Genomic DNA, 16,029 nt, shown 5'->3' with positions numbered 1-16,029 from the left:
TGTTAGAGATGGATGGTATCTCAAAACTCCATATAATGCAACTCCTTCGTTTTATGGATAACAGAATTGAAGTCCAAAGAGGTGAAGTCACGTACCCAGAGTTGCACAGTTAACAGCTAACCTATAACTCAGTTGTGCCAACTTCCACACAGTGTCTGTGTTCAAAACTTCTAGGCCTCTTTTAGACATTTTCTCAGAAATACTGGGCAGAGTTTTCCCCATCTAATTTTCATGTTCTCCCGCAACTCACAAAATTTTTTATCATTTTGCACATACATCCACTGTCAGCAGTGGGTCTTACAGAATAGTGTTTTTCCCAATAACTGGTAACTACAATAGGGCAAAAAGTGTCTTTACTTCTAACTTTTAGTTGAAGAGTTAAATGTTAAGGTACATACCTGATTTTTTTTTTTTAATATATTGTATGCTTTAATTGGTTATTTTCCCAAAGAGAAGTAGGAAGTGGAACTACAGTAAAGGACCTGAAGGTCGGGAGCTTCCCTCTGCAACTGCACAATCTTCTTTAACTCTTAGCAGATGAAAGACCATGGTGCTCTTAGGAGCATAAGGCAGCTGAGGATGTATGCAGAGCTTGTGAAAGTAGAAAGCTCCTTTTTAGGTAGTTACTTTCTGGCCTTGTGGAAGAGTTTTTTCCCCCAGAAAGTGAGTTTTAAATTAATATGTATTGTCTTTACATGATGTTTAAACGTGCTCATATTCTCGGTGACATTTCAAAACACTGATCAACTATGCACTGCACGTATAACTCAGATGTAGAACTGTAAAGAATTTGTTTGGGAAGTAAGGCAAACACTTAAAAGTTAAATATGAACTTCCAGTAACACCCTACACCTTTAGAAAAGGGTCACCTCACCTAGGTAATATGTGTGAAAAGCTTAGTAAGCTTAGTAAGCAGAGTATTTTACTTTTGGAGCACTCTAGAAAGTTCTTTCATATTTTAAACAGAATGTAGCTTCCTGTAACTGCCTCTCATTGTTCCTTGTTCTTGTCAGATCCCTGCTAACTCCATAGGATGAGCCTTTGAATGTTTGAGAACAATGTTGCATCTCCACCCTCCCTGTCTTTTCTTCTCTCCCACTGAGACAACCTTGTTGTTTCTTTCTATAATATGGCTTCTGGAGACTTTATGATCCCTGGCTCGTGCCCCAGTATTGCCTCGTATTTCTTTTCTAGGTGCATTTATCCATTCTTTTTCCTCAGTGTGTCCTAAAAGTTCACGCTGTCTCCAGATAATGACTGAGTGGTGTGAGGTATAGTTCGCTAATTGCCTCCTTTATTCTGAATACCAGAGACTTGTTAAATCAGCATAAGGTTATATTAGGTTTTTTTTTGGCTGGAGGAGGCTATCCATTATATAACTGATTATACAACCACATGTAGCTGTTTCACACGAATAGTTTGTCTCAGATGTGTTTTGTGCCGCGGGCTTCTAAATGCAAAATGTGTTTATATTTATTAAGCCCATCTTGTTAGCTTTGGGTTATTGTTCGAGGCTTTGAGGACTTTCCAGTCCTTATCCATCATTAGCTTTTTCTTTGAATGTTATGCTTTCTACAGATTTGACACCTATGTCTTCTGGGTCTTCTCTGAAAATTTTAGATAGGACAGGACCAGAGCTGTGGCTATACCTCTAGACTCTCTTTAGCTTGACTTTTTTTTTCTTTTTCCTTGCTTAAGAAACATTCTCTCTCACAGTTTTTATGGGTCAGGAATTAGAGGGTGCCTGCCTGAGCTGGCCTCTTTTAGACATTCTGGCTTGAGGTCTCTCATAAGGTTGCAGTCAAGATATCAGCTAGGGCTGCAGTCAACTGAAGACTTGCCTAGGCCTGGAGGATCTGTTTCTAGGATGGCTTATTCATATGCCTGGCTAGTTGATATTGGTTGTTGGTCTAGCTTGGTTTTATTCTGTTAATTAGCACTTTGCTATATGAGCACTCACTCAGCTATGAATAGAACTACTGTTATCCTCACTACATTTCTGTCTTGTTCACAAAAATATTATGCAAATCTGTCAGATTTCTTGCTAAACATTATCTCTATGGAATTCCCCTCAGCACTTACACTAGGAATTCTTTCAGTAAGAAAATTTGGTAAGTCGTATTCTTATGGAAGCCACACCATTTTCTTGTGATGACCATTACACTCTTGATGGTTTCTTCAAAAGTTCTCCAAGTCACCTGTTGTAGCATTTCGCTGGTATTCAGTAATAACAACAGCTGCAGTCACGTGTCACACTGGATACTAGCAGTGTTCTAAGCGCTTTACATACATTAATTCACTTATGCTCACAGCCACCATACGAGGCATGTATTTTTATTTCCATTTTCTTATGAGGAAACTGATAGGCAAAGAAAGCTAGCAATGGCTCAACCTTGCTTGGATCCAGGCAGCATGGCTCCAGAGCCTGTGCTCTTGGTGAGTGTACTGGGCCGCCTTACAGGTCTCAAGCCGCTGTTTATAATTTCTGCAGATTTTCTTTTCCTCTGCCTTTTTGAAAATCAGGACAGTATTTGCCCAATGCAAATTTTCTGGCATAGCTTCTATGCCCTATTATTCTTCAGAGGTAACAGTGATCAGTACCTTGATTTGCTACTATTCTTGGTCAAGATACTTCTGAATTTATTTAGGTAGGTGTTCTCACAACAGCAAACCAATGTCTTGGACTTCAGTTCCCATTCATTCAAAGTCATTATTCACAGAGAAAATGGAAACTAGGTTTGGGTAACTCTTATTTTCTTGCTATCTAACAGCATGTCATCTAGCCGAAGAAGCATACTCACTCTTTTCTTCCTAAACTAAACATACTTTTAAAGGCCTTCTTTAAATTTTGCAAAACTCCATTTACACTGTTTTCAGTTTTTTGATACTAAAACTCCTGGTCCGTTCCTCTTGGTTTTGTGTACTGTGGTTTTTTGGTTTTTTTTAGTGTTCCTATGAGAATTCATTGAAGATGCCCTTAATTAGTAACACTGATTTCTTTCTTTACTGTTCATTAGAATCTCATTCTTAAGAAACTCTTACCCTATTAACCCATCCTCCCACTAGCTATGGAATTGTTTTAGGTTTTTGAATTTGATTTATTCAGGACTGGAGCTCAAGTCTCTGAACTATGCTGTTTGGCTATTGCTCATGCTAAAACGACATGTTTGCCATTTTCCTAGGTTTCCATCACTTCCACTTCATCACCCAACAGTTTCTTTCTTCTTTTGGCTGCATTGGGTCTTTGCTGTGCGTGGGCTTTCTCTAAGTTGCGGCAAGCGGGGTCTGCTCTTCCTTGCAATGTGCAGGCTTCTCATTGCGGTAGCTTCTCTTGTTGTGGAGCACGGGCCCTAGGCGTGTAGGCTTCAGTAGTTGTGGTGCACGGGCTTAGTTGCTCCGCGGCATGTGGGATCTTCCTGGACCAGGGATCGAACCCGTGTCCCCTGCATTGGCAGGCGGATTCTTAACCACTGCGCCACCAGGGAAGTCCCACCCAGCAGTTTCTTATCAGTCAGAATTAAGTCCAGAGAAGCGGTGTCTATCACCATTTTTCCTAACTGTAGAGATTAAACTGGCAGAAAAGCAACCAGGAATTTGTCAGACACTATCTTTAGTAGCTTGAGCTTCCAAGCAGTTGTTGGGATAGATGAAATCTCACACCGTTATTTTTTCTCCTCTCTATGCTGGCCTTGTAGATTGTATTAGGAAAGCATCCATGTTTATCAGTTGTAGTCTATAGTAGTGGTTCTCAAACTTTAGTGTACATCAGACTCAATGCGAAGGTTAAACAGATTTCTGGGCCCCATCCCCATAGTTTATGATTCAGTAGGTCTGGGGAGAGGCCTGTCAATTTTCATTTCTAACAAGTTCCCAGGTGATGATGCTGCAGTCGGTCCAGGGACCATACTTTGAGAACTGTTAGTCCATAATATCTATTTCTCCTTTTATCTTCATGCAGACATTTTAGAGCAAGCTCTCTCTCTCAGGTACTTAACATCAAGTAATACTGTCCTTCTCTCAGGCTTATTTATTTTGAACAAGGTATGTGCTTGTCATATTACAGACACGTGTCTCAACCCTTTAGTTTCAGTGTTGCCACTGAGATAAATGTTATCTCTGAAGAAAGACTGATGAAAGCTCCTGATGGTTAGTTTAGGGAAGAGGAAATACAGTTGAAACAATAGGTTGGGGGCCCATATACCTGCATCTGTTAGCAAAGTATTATGATTATATATATGTGTCAATCTCTCCCATCCATGAACTATTTAAGAATCAAAGCTGTGTATCATCTTCATCTTTATTCATTTAGAATATAAAACAGTATATCTGGTACACAGATGGCATGCTATTAATATTTGATAAAAATTCAGTGAAGTAGGAAATCTTACATGTCATTACTCCATCCTGTAGGTGATAGGGAATAAATTAAACAAGTCAAACTGCCACCATTTCCATGCTTGATCCTATAAGAGCTTGAGTTGTGGTGGCAGAAGTTAAAATGAAGAGGCGGGCTGACTGCACAGTTCTGTGCTTGGGTGCCCATTGTTATTAGGAAGTAGGCACACGTTATATCAAGCGTTTACTCTGGCTATAATTTGAGGGACAGGTTTTTAACGTAAGTACTTTGGTTTATCTCTGGGATGGCCTTTTGTTTGGTCCTGTCTTACTCTATAGAATAGCCATGTCTGATATGGCACATACTTTCCGCAGAGCTATAAACAGATTTTTGTATTCATTTGTTTGTTCTCTTGGATGAATTCTGTTTACTAGTCACTGAAAACAACTTCTAAAACATTACTATTGCAGGTGGAACAGAATCCATTATTAGGGTTTGGTGCTATAGCTGTTGCTGTATTGTGCTCAGGATTTGCAGGTAAGTGATAAAAGCATTTTATTCTGTTGTCAAATTTTTTAAAAAACATCAGACTTTAAATAGGGATTGACTTTATCTTGCTTTATCAAACTCAACTTTATTCCTATTAAAGCTTATCTTCTTACTTAATAGCTATATAGTTTTATGTCAGCTGTTTTTCCAGTAAGCATGTGGTAGTGTTTAACACAGTTTAGACCTCAGTCCTTATTCATCTTTGCAGTTATCTAAGAATGTATTTCTGTCATCCTTGACTATCCCCGGTCCAGCCAAGATCCCCAAAATAAATTAAAAAATGGAGGAAGTTAGCCATCAGAAAGCTCAAGTACCTCTTTCTATTTTCCTGGCGCTGGCACTATCCTCAGGTTCGATTCTGCTGCTTTAGGTTGTTAGTTACTAGCTCAGTATCTGTATTTCCCTGGTAACCTCAAGTTCTTCCTCTGCTTCAACAGATTAGGAATTATGGAGTAGGGAGGAAAGGGGGGTGATCACTAAGAAAACCTAATACCCAGAAGTAACAGCCAAAAGGGGAGGGAAGAATCAAAAATTACTAACATCAAATAAATGTGGAAGTCTGGACTCATATGTGTAGGGACAGGCTATCCTTCACTGAATCAAGAAGAGAAAGTATGGATGTTAAGTGCAATGTAAGAAATGTTTTAGAAATGGTTCCAACAGAGAAGAAACTGAAAGTAAAGAGTATATTAGTTATAGCCATACATCTTTATTATTTATCTTTATTTTGCTATATCAAGAGTTAGTACTGGGCTTCCCTGGTGGCGCAGTGGTTGAGAGTCCGCCTGCCGATGCAGGGGACACGGGTTTGTGCCCCGGTCCGGGAAGATCCCACATGCCGCGGAGCGGCTGGGCCCGTGAGCCATGGCCGCTGAGCCTGCATGTCTGGAGCCTGTGCTCCGTAACGGGACAGGCCACAACAGTGAGAGGCCTGTGTACTGCAAAAAAAAAAAAAAAAAAAAGAGTTAGTACTCTATTTTTAACTAAGGAAGTATTTTTCACCTCTGTATCTAGTCATTTGATAAGAGGGAAAATCTAAATTTAGGAATATACTTAATGATAGCATCATGCTAAACTTTTATTCTTAGGAAACAACAAATTAGAAACAAAAATTGGGTTACCCCCCAAATAATACACTACTTGATTTTTAGCACTGTTTTGAACAGTAAAATGTTTGTGTCCAACAGTCTATTTACCATAAGGTGTGTATTCTCAATACACAGTTGAGGAAATGGTACGTGGTTTAATATCCCTCTATGCTTGGAGTAACTGAGAACTGAATAGTTAAATGGTTTCCCAATAGTTAAATGGTTTTCCCAGATAGGAAAATCAAAAATAGAAATAGGAATAGCTATTATATGTTTGTTCCCATTCTCTGGCTCTTTCCAACATAGGTTCATCAAAAACAATCTTGGTTTTCATTTGAATTTTTAGTTGATTAGTACTTTAGTGGCAATTCCTAAGCCTCTAATTAACAGTGTTTATAACAAAAATCTTTAATGTCCTTGCTAAACATGCATTCATTTTCAGTATAAAACTTACAGCTGTGCTATGTGATTTTGTGGGTGGGGTGGGGACACATGTGTGCTTTTGGAGCACCTAAAAAAGTGTCGGATCCTCACCCCCAGAAAAATGCACATAGACACAAAACATTATCTAGTTAGGGAGTTCACAGTCCTCCTAACATTGTGGGTGAACTTGGTCTGTAGACCCCTGCTTTAAAGGAAAATGGCTTCACTCAGCAAGTTCTATTTAAACTTTATTTTGGTTGTGTAACTCTCAGAAAAAATCCTAAGTGGTGATTATATAGGTTATTTTGCAAAGTTGGGAGTATTCATACTAGGCAGATATTATAGGGGTATGTTTAAGATAATTGACTCTAATAGTATATAGTGTTCCAGCTGACCAAAGCAAGTCTTTTAGTGGCATTAAGTGAGCTTTTGTGATCTATCTCACTGCTATAATAAAGGCGGAAACTATTAATAATAATATAAGAGTCTCCTGTTAAATGTGGGTTTTTAGAAAGCTCCCTCTTGGTTATTAATTCTATGTGCTCTGTAAAAATACAAATTGGTAATGTTCGGTATGCCATGCGTCACAACCAACATAATAAATCTGCATTTAATTAATGTAAAATGTGTGTTCCACAAATCATATACTTTATTTAGAATAATAACCCCAAAATATAATATAAAGACATTTTAGATTAATTTCTAATATCTATTTCATATTTGCATGCTTAATTTTCTTTCAGGAGTGTATTTTGAAAAAGTTTTAAAGAGTTCTGACACTTCCCTTTGGGTGAGAAACATTCAAATGTATCTATCAGGGATTGTTGTGACATTAGTTGGCGTCTACTTGTCAGATGGAGCTGAAATTAAAGAAAAAGGATTTTTCTATGGTTACACATATTATGTCTGGCTTGTCATCTGTAAGTATCCAGGAATTAAAGGTTCTGGGTAGATCTCCCCCCCACCCTTTTCCCTCAAGTTAGATGTCCATTTTAAGCCTTTATAGCATTTTGAAATTATTCCTTTGATACTGTGAATACCAGTCTGAAAATCTAATTTTGGTTTTATTGACTTACTTTTGTGGCAAAGCTATCCCAAAGCAATTTTGCCTTCACAATCAAACGTATCTAATGTATTAGCAATAAATGTGTACAGTTTAGCAGTAGACTACATAGCCCTTTGGGCATCTGAAAAACAATGTTGTTTTGTAGGAACTATGACTCCTAGTACAAAATCTCTCAGATGGCTGCTTCTAAGGAAAATAGTATTTTCCTAGGTAAATTAGTATGGCATCTCTGGGGGTGAAAACTGCCTCACCATCATAGAATGTTCCATTTATTTGAGTGTTAAGATTTTCTTTCTTTCTGTATGCGAGTTCTTGCTAGTGTTGGAGGCCTCTACACTTCTGTTGTGGTCAAGTACACAGACAACATCATGAAAGGCTTTTCTGCAGCAGCAGCCATTGTCCTTTCTACCATTGCTTCAGTGATGCTGTTTGGATTACAGATAAGTATGTCTTAGTTTGTACTGTAAGTTTTTAACATGGAAGAGCTTCTCACTACCTTGGTTCATTTCATCTTTCATTAAATATGGCAGTTGCTTGTAGAGTTTACAGAAATTCCTAGTTTTGTTACAATTTATCCTACAGGCGCAGCAGTTCATAGTTGTGTGGAATGTGTGTCCACAGTACTTAGGTTGTTTAAATGGTTCTAGAGCTGAAAGTGAGCGGGCTACTCAGTAGAAAGAGTGTTTCTGCAGACAAAGCCTCCCTCGTTAATTTCCGCAGTGGAATTAGAGTAAACTTTTTATTCTGAGGTAAGAACAGAATACTTCTTTCATTTCCCCCTTAGTTTGTACCTTCCTGTTTTAGACTTGGATATAAACTGGTTTTGAAACTACAATCCAAATCTAAATTTTCTCTTTAATAAAGCTATTTGTTTCATTTAATATGTAATTAATACAAAATTCATTACTATAGCTGGCATTCTAGGACCGCCTTTATGCTGGTCCTTCTAATATAATTTTCCCTAGCCATATCCACCATTAGTTGGCTTCTGAATTATTTAAGCAGTGATATTGACTTAACATTTCCCGGTGCTTTTATGGTGTGATAATTTTCTTTACTGATCAGTTATACCATAAACTAATACATGAGAAAAATCTGTCAAATATCAACATTAAGTAAAAGAAACACATCTGGCCTATATTTACAATTGACTTGTTATAAATGCAAATAGAAGAATACCAACCTTGTAGAAATCTTAGAAAAAAATTTGATAGTTTGGTTCAAATCTTGCTTGTACCATTTATTAGTTGTAAAACCTTGGGGAAGTTACTTAACCCATGTCTCAGTTTGTCTGTAAAATGGGAATGATAATAACACCTATCTTGTAGGGTTGTTTTAGGCAAAGTGCTTAGAACAGTGCCTGGCACATAGTAGGTAGGTATTCTGTATAAAGCCAACTACTTACCATTTCAGTAACAGATATTTCTAGGCCCTCCTTCTGATGTTTTTCTTACCTGATTTGTGTGAACTTTCACTTGTAGTTCTGATCCATCCTTATGCTCAACAAATCCTATGCCTGTGCTCCTAAAGAATATTTGGAAACAGTATAAATGCTTTTTGGTCAGTGTCCTTAGAATGTCTTAGCAATCTTAGTTTCCTATTTAGATTTAATTTACCCTCTTCCCCTTTTTGGAAGGCAAAGCTAGTCTTTTCTAGTTAGGGATGAACTAAAAGTCATAGCTCGATGTTGTTTCTCTGCATGACATTTTTAAAGCTATTAAGACTGTGCCATTGTACTCCACATAGAATATTGTTTAGTTTTGACATAAGGATTTATTTATATGATGCCTATTTGTCAAGTTAGGGCAAGTTGTAATTCAGTTGTGTCCAGATTTTCAGGATTAAGATAAAAAAAAAAAGATGTTAGCAGAAAATGGAATTTTACTCATTAAATCACCACCTCATCTCCTATTCAGAAATCAAAATTTTAAACTAATCATTTTTACAGTTTTAAGAACACAAATACAGATTCCTTTTTTTTTTTCTTTTCAGCACTCACCTTTGCTCTGGGTACTCTTCTTGTATGTGTTTCTATATATCTCTATGGATTACCCAGACAAGACACTACATCCATTCAACAAGGAGAACCAACTTCAAAAGAGCGAGTCAGTGGTGTGTGATTTTTAGCCTCAAAAGAGATTCCTACTAAGACCAAACCATTTGCATTAAACTAGAGCCTTAAGTCAATCCCAGAAGGTAGCTTAAAAAAAACAATCAAAAACTGTGTCATATAAGCATTAAGAAGAAAGCTATGTGAGCGTATTGCTACAAAGATTTAATGTGGCCTGTTTGGAATCAACCTGTTTTGTTTTAGAATGAAGGATTTTTATTACTGTATATATAGTGTACATATAAAGTATGGAGATGATGTGGTATTAAAAAAAATCATGCAAGGCTACAATATTTAATTAACAAGGTTTGGGATTATGTTAAGGGTTAAAGTGCCAAAGCCATTTCTGTACTAACTGTTCTCTTGTGCAGGTACCAGGGGAGAAGGGTGACCCGTCCTTATTCTCCAGTGCATGTACAGTATTTGGTCCCAGCAGCAGTAAAGACCTAGCTCTTTTCTTACAAAAGAGAGGCAAAAACAAGACAGGCTAGTTCAGAAACAAACTGAATATATAACTTCTCAAACTGAATCTATTTCATAACTCAGACAATGATTTCTGGGTGGTGACTGAGTACTCCTCTAAAGTGCTGTATTTGTGCCATTCATTGTCTGGATTCACATTTCTTTGCTCTTAGATGATATACTTTTCTTCAAAAAATATTTCTAATGTCACTTTTGTACTTCTTTTTATGAAGTATGTTTAACTGTTGAGCTCAATAATTTGTGAAATTTCAGTGTTTTTTAAAAAAAATTTCTATAATGTTATGGGAAAATTCAGCAATAAACTTAATTTATTTATATGAAACCTGTTTGATCACTATTTGTATTGTAGATATGACCATTAAGATAATGCAAAAACAGGCTTCCCTGGTGGCTCAGTGGTTAAGAATCTGCCTGCCAATGCAGGGGACACGGGTTCGAGCCCTGGTCCGGGAAGATCCCACATGCCATGGAGCAACTAAGCCCATGCGCCACAGCTGCTGAGCCTGCGTGCCACAACTACTGAAGCCTGTGTCCCTAGAGCCTGTGCTCCACAATAAGAGAAGCCACCGCAATGAGAAGCCTGTGCACCGCAACCAGAGAAAGCCCGCGTACAGCAATGAAGACCCAACACAGCCAAAAATAAAATAAATAAATTAAAAAAAAAGAATGCAGAAACATAAACACAAGCCCAAAACATTAAATTTTTTACTTTCTGTATGTTGGAATTTTATCTAGGCTCTTTGGTTGCAAAAAATGGCTATAAACCTCTTCCACCTAGCCTTAAAAAAAAAAAAAAAGAATTTATAAGGACTGCAGTCAAGGCTGTATGGCTCTAGGTTGCAGGAATTAATGAACAGCCTTTTCAGAGAGCTGCTTTCAGAAAGACTTGGCTTTAACCATCACTGTCCCTTGTGTCATTTTACTCAAGATTCAAATATAAGGAAGGGACTTACCTGGGGGTCCAGTGGGTAAGACTCCATGCTCACAATGCAAGGGGCCCAGGTTCGATCCCTGGTTGGGGAACTAGATCCTGCATGCATGCTGCAACTATGGGTTCACATGTCTCAACTGAAGATCCCACACGCAGCAACTAAGGCCCGGCGCAGCCAAAATAAATAAATAGATATTAAAAACGAACAACCGCCCCCCCCCCCCAAAAAAAACCAAATACTAAGCAACCTACCACAGATCTGGGAAGGGGAATGTTTGTTCAAAGAAGGGGAGGGAGATACTGGATGTGTAAAAAATGTCCCAACTTTTTATTCCATGGCTGATTTGTGCTGTGAAATACTGATGATACTTTAAGTAGAAAATAAACAATCTGGAAGATAATTCACTTAAAATTGGAGTCTTTTCTAGGATTAAGAAGGTATACCATACTTGCCAATATAAAACTATGCTCATTCAACTAAAGAAGCTTTAATTCATGCTAATTTGCTTCTCTATGCATAAAATTAGATTGTCATTGGTATTCAGAAGATTTCTAGTAGCAATAGTTAGAATAAATTATAACAGATTAGAATGGAAATTCTCAGATGAGGATAGCTGTAACCATCAAACAGATCACATCCTACTCATGTTTCCTAAGCAGGTCACACAAAATATATTTACCAATATGCAGATACATGAAACTGTTTGAGAAACTCCATTTCAAATGTGGTTTAATGGACTAATTTTTACAAAGATCCTAATTCGATATCTGTAAAGTAATTCCTTGTTATTCAAATGTGTTCAATGCCCCAGTTCACATAGTCTGGTAAGAGTTACCTGTATATGGCCATGAAAAGTATGAGACCTGTTCTCTGGGAGTAGCTGTCAGCTGTATTGACAAAACTCAATTTTGTTCTCCCGAAATTTATTAAGAACAGTCATAATTCTAAGAAAATTGAGATTTTTCTTCCTCATCAATTTTAAAACATGGAAACAGATAATCTCAGTTACAAGAAGAGTTTCTGGATGAATGGCACTGTAAGATGTCAAGGCAGAGGAGATTGGATGGCAGAGGAGGAGGAAGTGGAACTCACCTCCCCCCATGAACACCTCAAAAATATATCTACATGTGGTGAAAAGATGCTCATCATTGCTAATTATTGGAGAAATGCAAATCAAAACTACAATTAGGTACCACCTCACACCAGAACAGCCATCATCAAAAAGTCTACAAATAACCAGTGCTGGAGAGGGTGTGGAGAAAAGGGAACCCTCTTACACTGTTGGTGGGAATGTAAATTGGTGCAGCCACTATGGAGAACAGTATGGAGGTTCCTCAAAAAACTAAAAATAGAATTGCCATATGATTCAGCAATCCCACTACTGGGCATATAACCAGACAAAACTATAATTCAAAAAGATATGTTCACGCCTATGTTCACAGCAGCACTATGCACAATAGCCAAGACATGGAAACAGCCTAAATGTCCATCGACAGATGAAAGGATTAAGATGTGGAATAAATAAACAATGGACTATTACTCAGCCATAAAAAAAAGAATGAAATAATGCCATTTGCAGCAACGTGGATGGACCTAGAGATTATCATTCTAAGCAAAGTAAGTCAGAAAAAGACAAATACCTTATGATACTTCTTATATGTGGAATCTAAAATATGACACACATGAACATATCTACGAAACAGAAACAGACTCATACATAGAGAATAGAGTTGTGGTTGCCAAGGTAGGGAAGGAATGGGAGTCTGGGATTAGTAGACGCAAACTATTATACATAGGATGGATAAACAACAAGGTCCTACTGTATAACACAGGGAACTATATTCAATATCCTGTGATAAACCATAAGTGGAAAAGAATATGAAAAAGAATATGTACAACCAAATCACTGTACGGCAGAAATTAACACAACATTGTAAATCAACTATACTTCAATAAAAAATTTTTAAAAAGTAAAAAAAAAAATCCTGTTTATCTGTCTACATGTGGAACAGTCTCACTGAAAACTAACTGGAAACTGGCAGAAAGACTCCTGTATAGCCAAGGCTGTAAGAAAGATCCACACAGGATCGGGTAGGAAGGGAAGAGAAGTGAGCAGGTTGGGACCTGAGCCCCAGGGAGAGGACTCAAAAAAAGGGAGATCACACGGGTGGAGATCCACATATTGGGCACCCCAGCCCTGGGTCTGGCACAGGGAAGGCAGCCCCGTGGCTGGTCAGAGGGCTGGTGGGACAGGAGGGCTGTGGGAAGCCTGGACACTGCTCACGAGGAGTGTGCACGTTTGCGCACAGACACAGTAGGGGACTTTTACTCCCACAGTTGGTGGGAATGTAAATGGGTGCAGCCACTTTGGAAAACAGTATGGAGGCTCCTCAAAAAGCTAAAAATAGAGCTACCATATGACCCAGCAATCCCACTCCTGGGTATATATCTGAAGAAAACAAAAACACTAATTCAAAAAGATACATGCATCCCAATGTTCATAGCAGCACTGTTTACAATAGCAAAAATATGGAAGTAACCTGTCCATCAACAGAAGATGTGGTGTATATACATGAATATTAGCCATAAAAAGAATGAAATTTTGCTATTCCCAACAACGTGGATGGGCCTAGAGATTATGCTTAGTGAAATAAGTCAGAGAAAGACAAATACTCCGTTATCCCTTATATGTGGAATCTAAGAAATAAGACAAACAAATGAATATAATAGAACAGAAAGACTGACAGCTGTAGAGAACAAACTAGTGGTTACCAGTGGGGAGAGGGAAGGGGGGAGGAGCAAGGTAGGGGTAGGGGCTTAAGAGATACAAACTACTATGTATAAAATAAGGAAGAAAGATACATTGCACAGCACAGGAAAATACAGCCATTGTTTTATAATAACTTTAAATGGAGTTTAATTTATAAAAATATTGAATCACTATGTTGTACACCTGAAACTAATGTAATATTGTAAATCAACTATACTTCAATTAAAAAAGAAAAACAAAAAACCCTCAAGCCATAGTTTAAACTCTAATCCTTTGTCTCCGGTAGACCACAATGACTTTAAAAAGATTTAACGGGCTTCCCTGGTGGCACAGTGGTTGACAGTCCGCCTGCCGATGCAGGGGACACGGGTTCATGCCCCGGTCTGGGAAGATCCCATATGCCGCAGAGCGGCTGGGCCCGTGAGCCATGGCCGCTGAGCCTGCGCGTCTGGAGCCTGTGCTCCGCAATGGGAGAGGCCACAACAGTGAGAGGCCCGTGTACCGCAAAAAAAAAAAATAAATAAAAAGATTTAACTTAGTTTAACAAAAGTCCATTTAGTACTTATTGACCATGAGGAAACTCAGATGATTTTTTTAAAAGATAAAGATTTAATAAGTTGATAAATCACTTAATAAAATATGGACAATAAAATATAGATTCTGACATAGAATAATAGTTTCAGTTCTATTCTAAATAGCAAGGCATGTAAGAATAGATAACTAGAATTCATTTAGTATTTTAAAAGCAATTTTAATTAGAAATTACATCCTACATACAGGTGTTATTCCAAGAAGTGTCATTCCGTTGGCTAGGACTGAGCGGACAGCTCTGAAAAGATGAAGTCTGGCCTACAAAATAAATTCAAGAATGATTCAAGGTCAATTCAGTAACAGGCTAACTGTGAGTGAATAGATAAAATTCCTGTTAGAAGTAATTCTAACTTTCTTCTAATTTAATGTACGACAGTATCTCCAAGTGCCCTAGGGTTTCCTGTAGGCAAAAGGAAGACAAATTCCTAGGATTTGTTATAGTAAGACTGGTACCCAAGGGCTGTGGAGTGGGAGTAACAGTAACTCCATAAAGTACAGCTTCAGATAAGGGGAGCTAATCACCCTGTCACTTGATGTAGGAAAAGGTGTTTCATGGTCCAGTATGTTGGAAAGTAACAATGATTGTTACAGCCCAATTCTAATTTTTACCTTAAGTGTGTAAGTACACTTCTGTAGGTGAACAACAGGATGCTATTTTAGAAACACTGACAAGACTGACTCAGTAATAAGTCTGAGGATGCTAGAGATTACACAGCAAAACTCGACATAACATACCCCGGCCACTTCAGGAGGACTGTTTTTTATGTGTAGTGTTTTGTGTGCCACCGCTGCAAGATGACTGAAACAGGAAGAGAATAATCATGATTAGGACCAGCTGATTTCCTGTGTAACATATAAGCTTGATATCTAATCTTACTCCCTCAACTTAGAGAAATCAAAGCCGAGAGCCACTAAAGGATATTTCCAAAGTTGGGAAGTTGAGGCTGAATTCACTGCTTTTCAATAACTGGCAAAGTGAAACACACTAAACTCCGGTTTTAGATTTTTGGTCCTGGTTCTACTAATACCAGGTGGTATTATGATTAGTTTCATTATTCTTAAGATTTTGATTTCATTGTTAGTTTTACAAGTATAGGGGATTCTTTTCTAATAATTAGTTTTCCCTTATTTAGGCATCCCTCAAGATGAAATGTATAACACGGTCTGGCCTGTCTCCTTCTGTACTGGGAGGAGGTGGGGTAAGACTAGTTATCAATCCACTCTGCATACACTGGCCACTCTTCTTTAAAATATTCTTTCTGTTTAGGTTATGGCAGCAAGAACAGTGCCAGAGAAATGATGCTTATGACATTAGTTTCAATGATTAAGTGACATTTAATAAGACTTTCTGGCTTCTTCATCTCTATATGTCTAAGTGGAAATTACAGGAAAAAAAATCTATAAATCGGGGAAGAAAGGTAAAAAGCATATTCAAGGAAGAAGTCCCAATAAACCTTTGATTTCAGTAAATCTTGAGTAAAAGCAAATACTTCCTTTCTTAAATAGCTTTATGAGAAGATACAACTGTTGCTATAAAACTCAACCTCTATTCAAACTTTCTAAAACAGCCACCGTGAAATTTCTATCCAAGTGTCATCTACTCGCTTTCCAATTCATTCTCTACCCTCCCTCAGACTGACTTTTCTGTGCCTCTGCTTAAAACCTTTTCATGGACCCCACT

General features: G+C 37.9%; 2 protein-coding genes across 14 annotated transcripts in view; one reads left to right on the top strand and one right to left on the bottom strand.

The window, feature by feature from the left end:
• Nucleotides 1-12,970, top strand: part of SLC35A1 (solute carrier family 35 member A1) — a 39,491-nt gene extending 26,521 nt beyond the window's left edge. For 5 of the 6 annotated variants that reach the window (XM_049695640.1, XM_049695639.1, XM_049695641.1 and 2 more), the window contains 4 exons: nt 4,807-4,873; nt 7,140-7,316; nt 7,772-7,906; nt 10,405-12,970. In XM_049695640.1, the coding sequence (XP_049551597.1) occupies nt 4,807-4,873; nt 7,140-7,316; nt 7,772-7,906; nt 10,405-10,556 (531 nt within the window). In that variant the 3' untranslated portion in view covers nt 10,557-12,970. Of the gene's footprint in view, nt 1-4,806; nt 4,874-7,139; nt 7,317-7,771; nt 7,907-9,454; nt 10,378-10,404 lie in introns of those variants that run through there. The other variant, XM_004264838.3, reaches the window with a different exon arrangement.
• Nucleotides 1-16,029, bottom strand: part of RARS2 (arginyl-tRNA synthetase 2, mitochondrial) — a 113,577-nt gene that overhangs the window by 17,979 nt on the left and 79,569 nt on the right. For 2 of the 8 annotated variants that reach the window (XR_007470705.1, XR_007470704.1), the window contains exons 19-22: nt 15,084-15,147; nt 14,535-14,606; nt 11,009-11,145; nt 8,917-8,986 (exon numbers count right to left, since the gene is read on the bottom strand). Coding sequence is in view for 4 of the 8 variants with exons in the window: in XM_004264837.3 (XP_004264885.2) it covers nt 11,038-11,145; nt 14,535-14,606; nt 15,084-15,147 (244 nt within the window). In the remaining 4 variants the exon portion in view is untranslated. Of the gene's footprint in view, nt 1-5,626; nt 5,817-7,005; nt 8,987-11,008; nt 11,146-14,493; nt 14,607-15,083; nt 15,148-16,029 lie in introns of those variants that run through there. The other 6 variants (XM_004264837.3, XM_049695638.1, XR_007470703.1 and 3 more) reach the window with 5 other exon arrangements.

The sequence above is a fragment of the Orcinus orca genome, chromosome 12 (assembly GCF_937001465.1).
Source record: "Orcinus orca chromosome 12, mOrcOrc1.1, whole genome shotgun sequence".
Taxonomy (NCBI): Eukaryota; Metazoa; Chordata; class Mammalia; order Artiodactyla; family Delphinidae; genus Orcinus; species Orcinus orca.
Note: the sequence above shows the minus strand (reverse complement) of the source record. Positions and strands in the feature narration are given on the sequence as shown.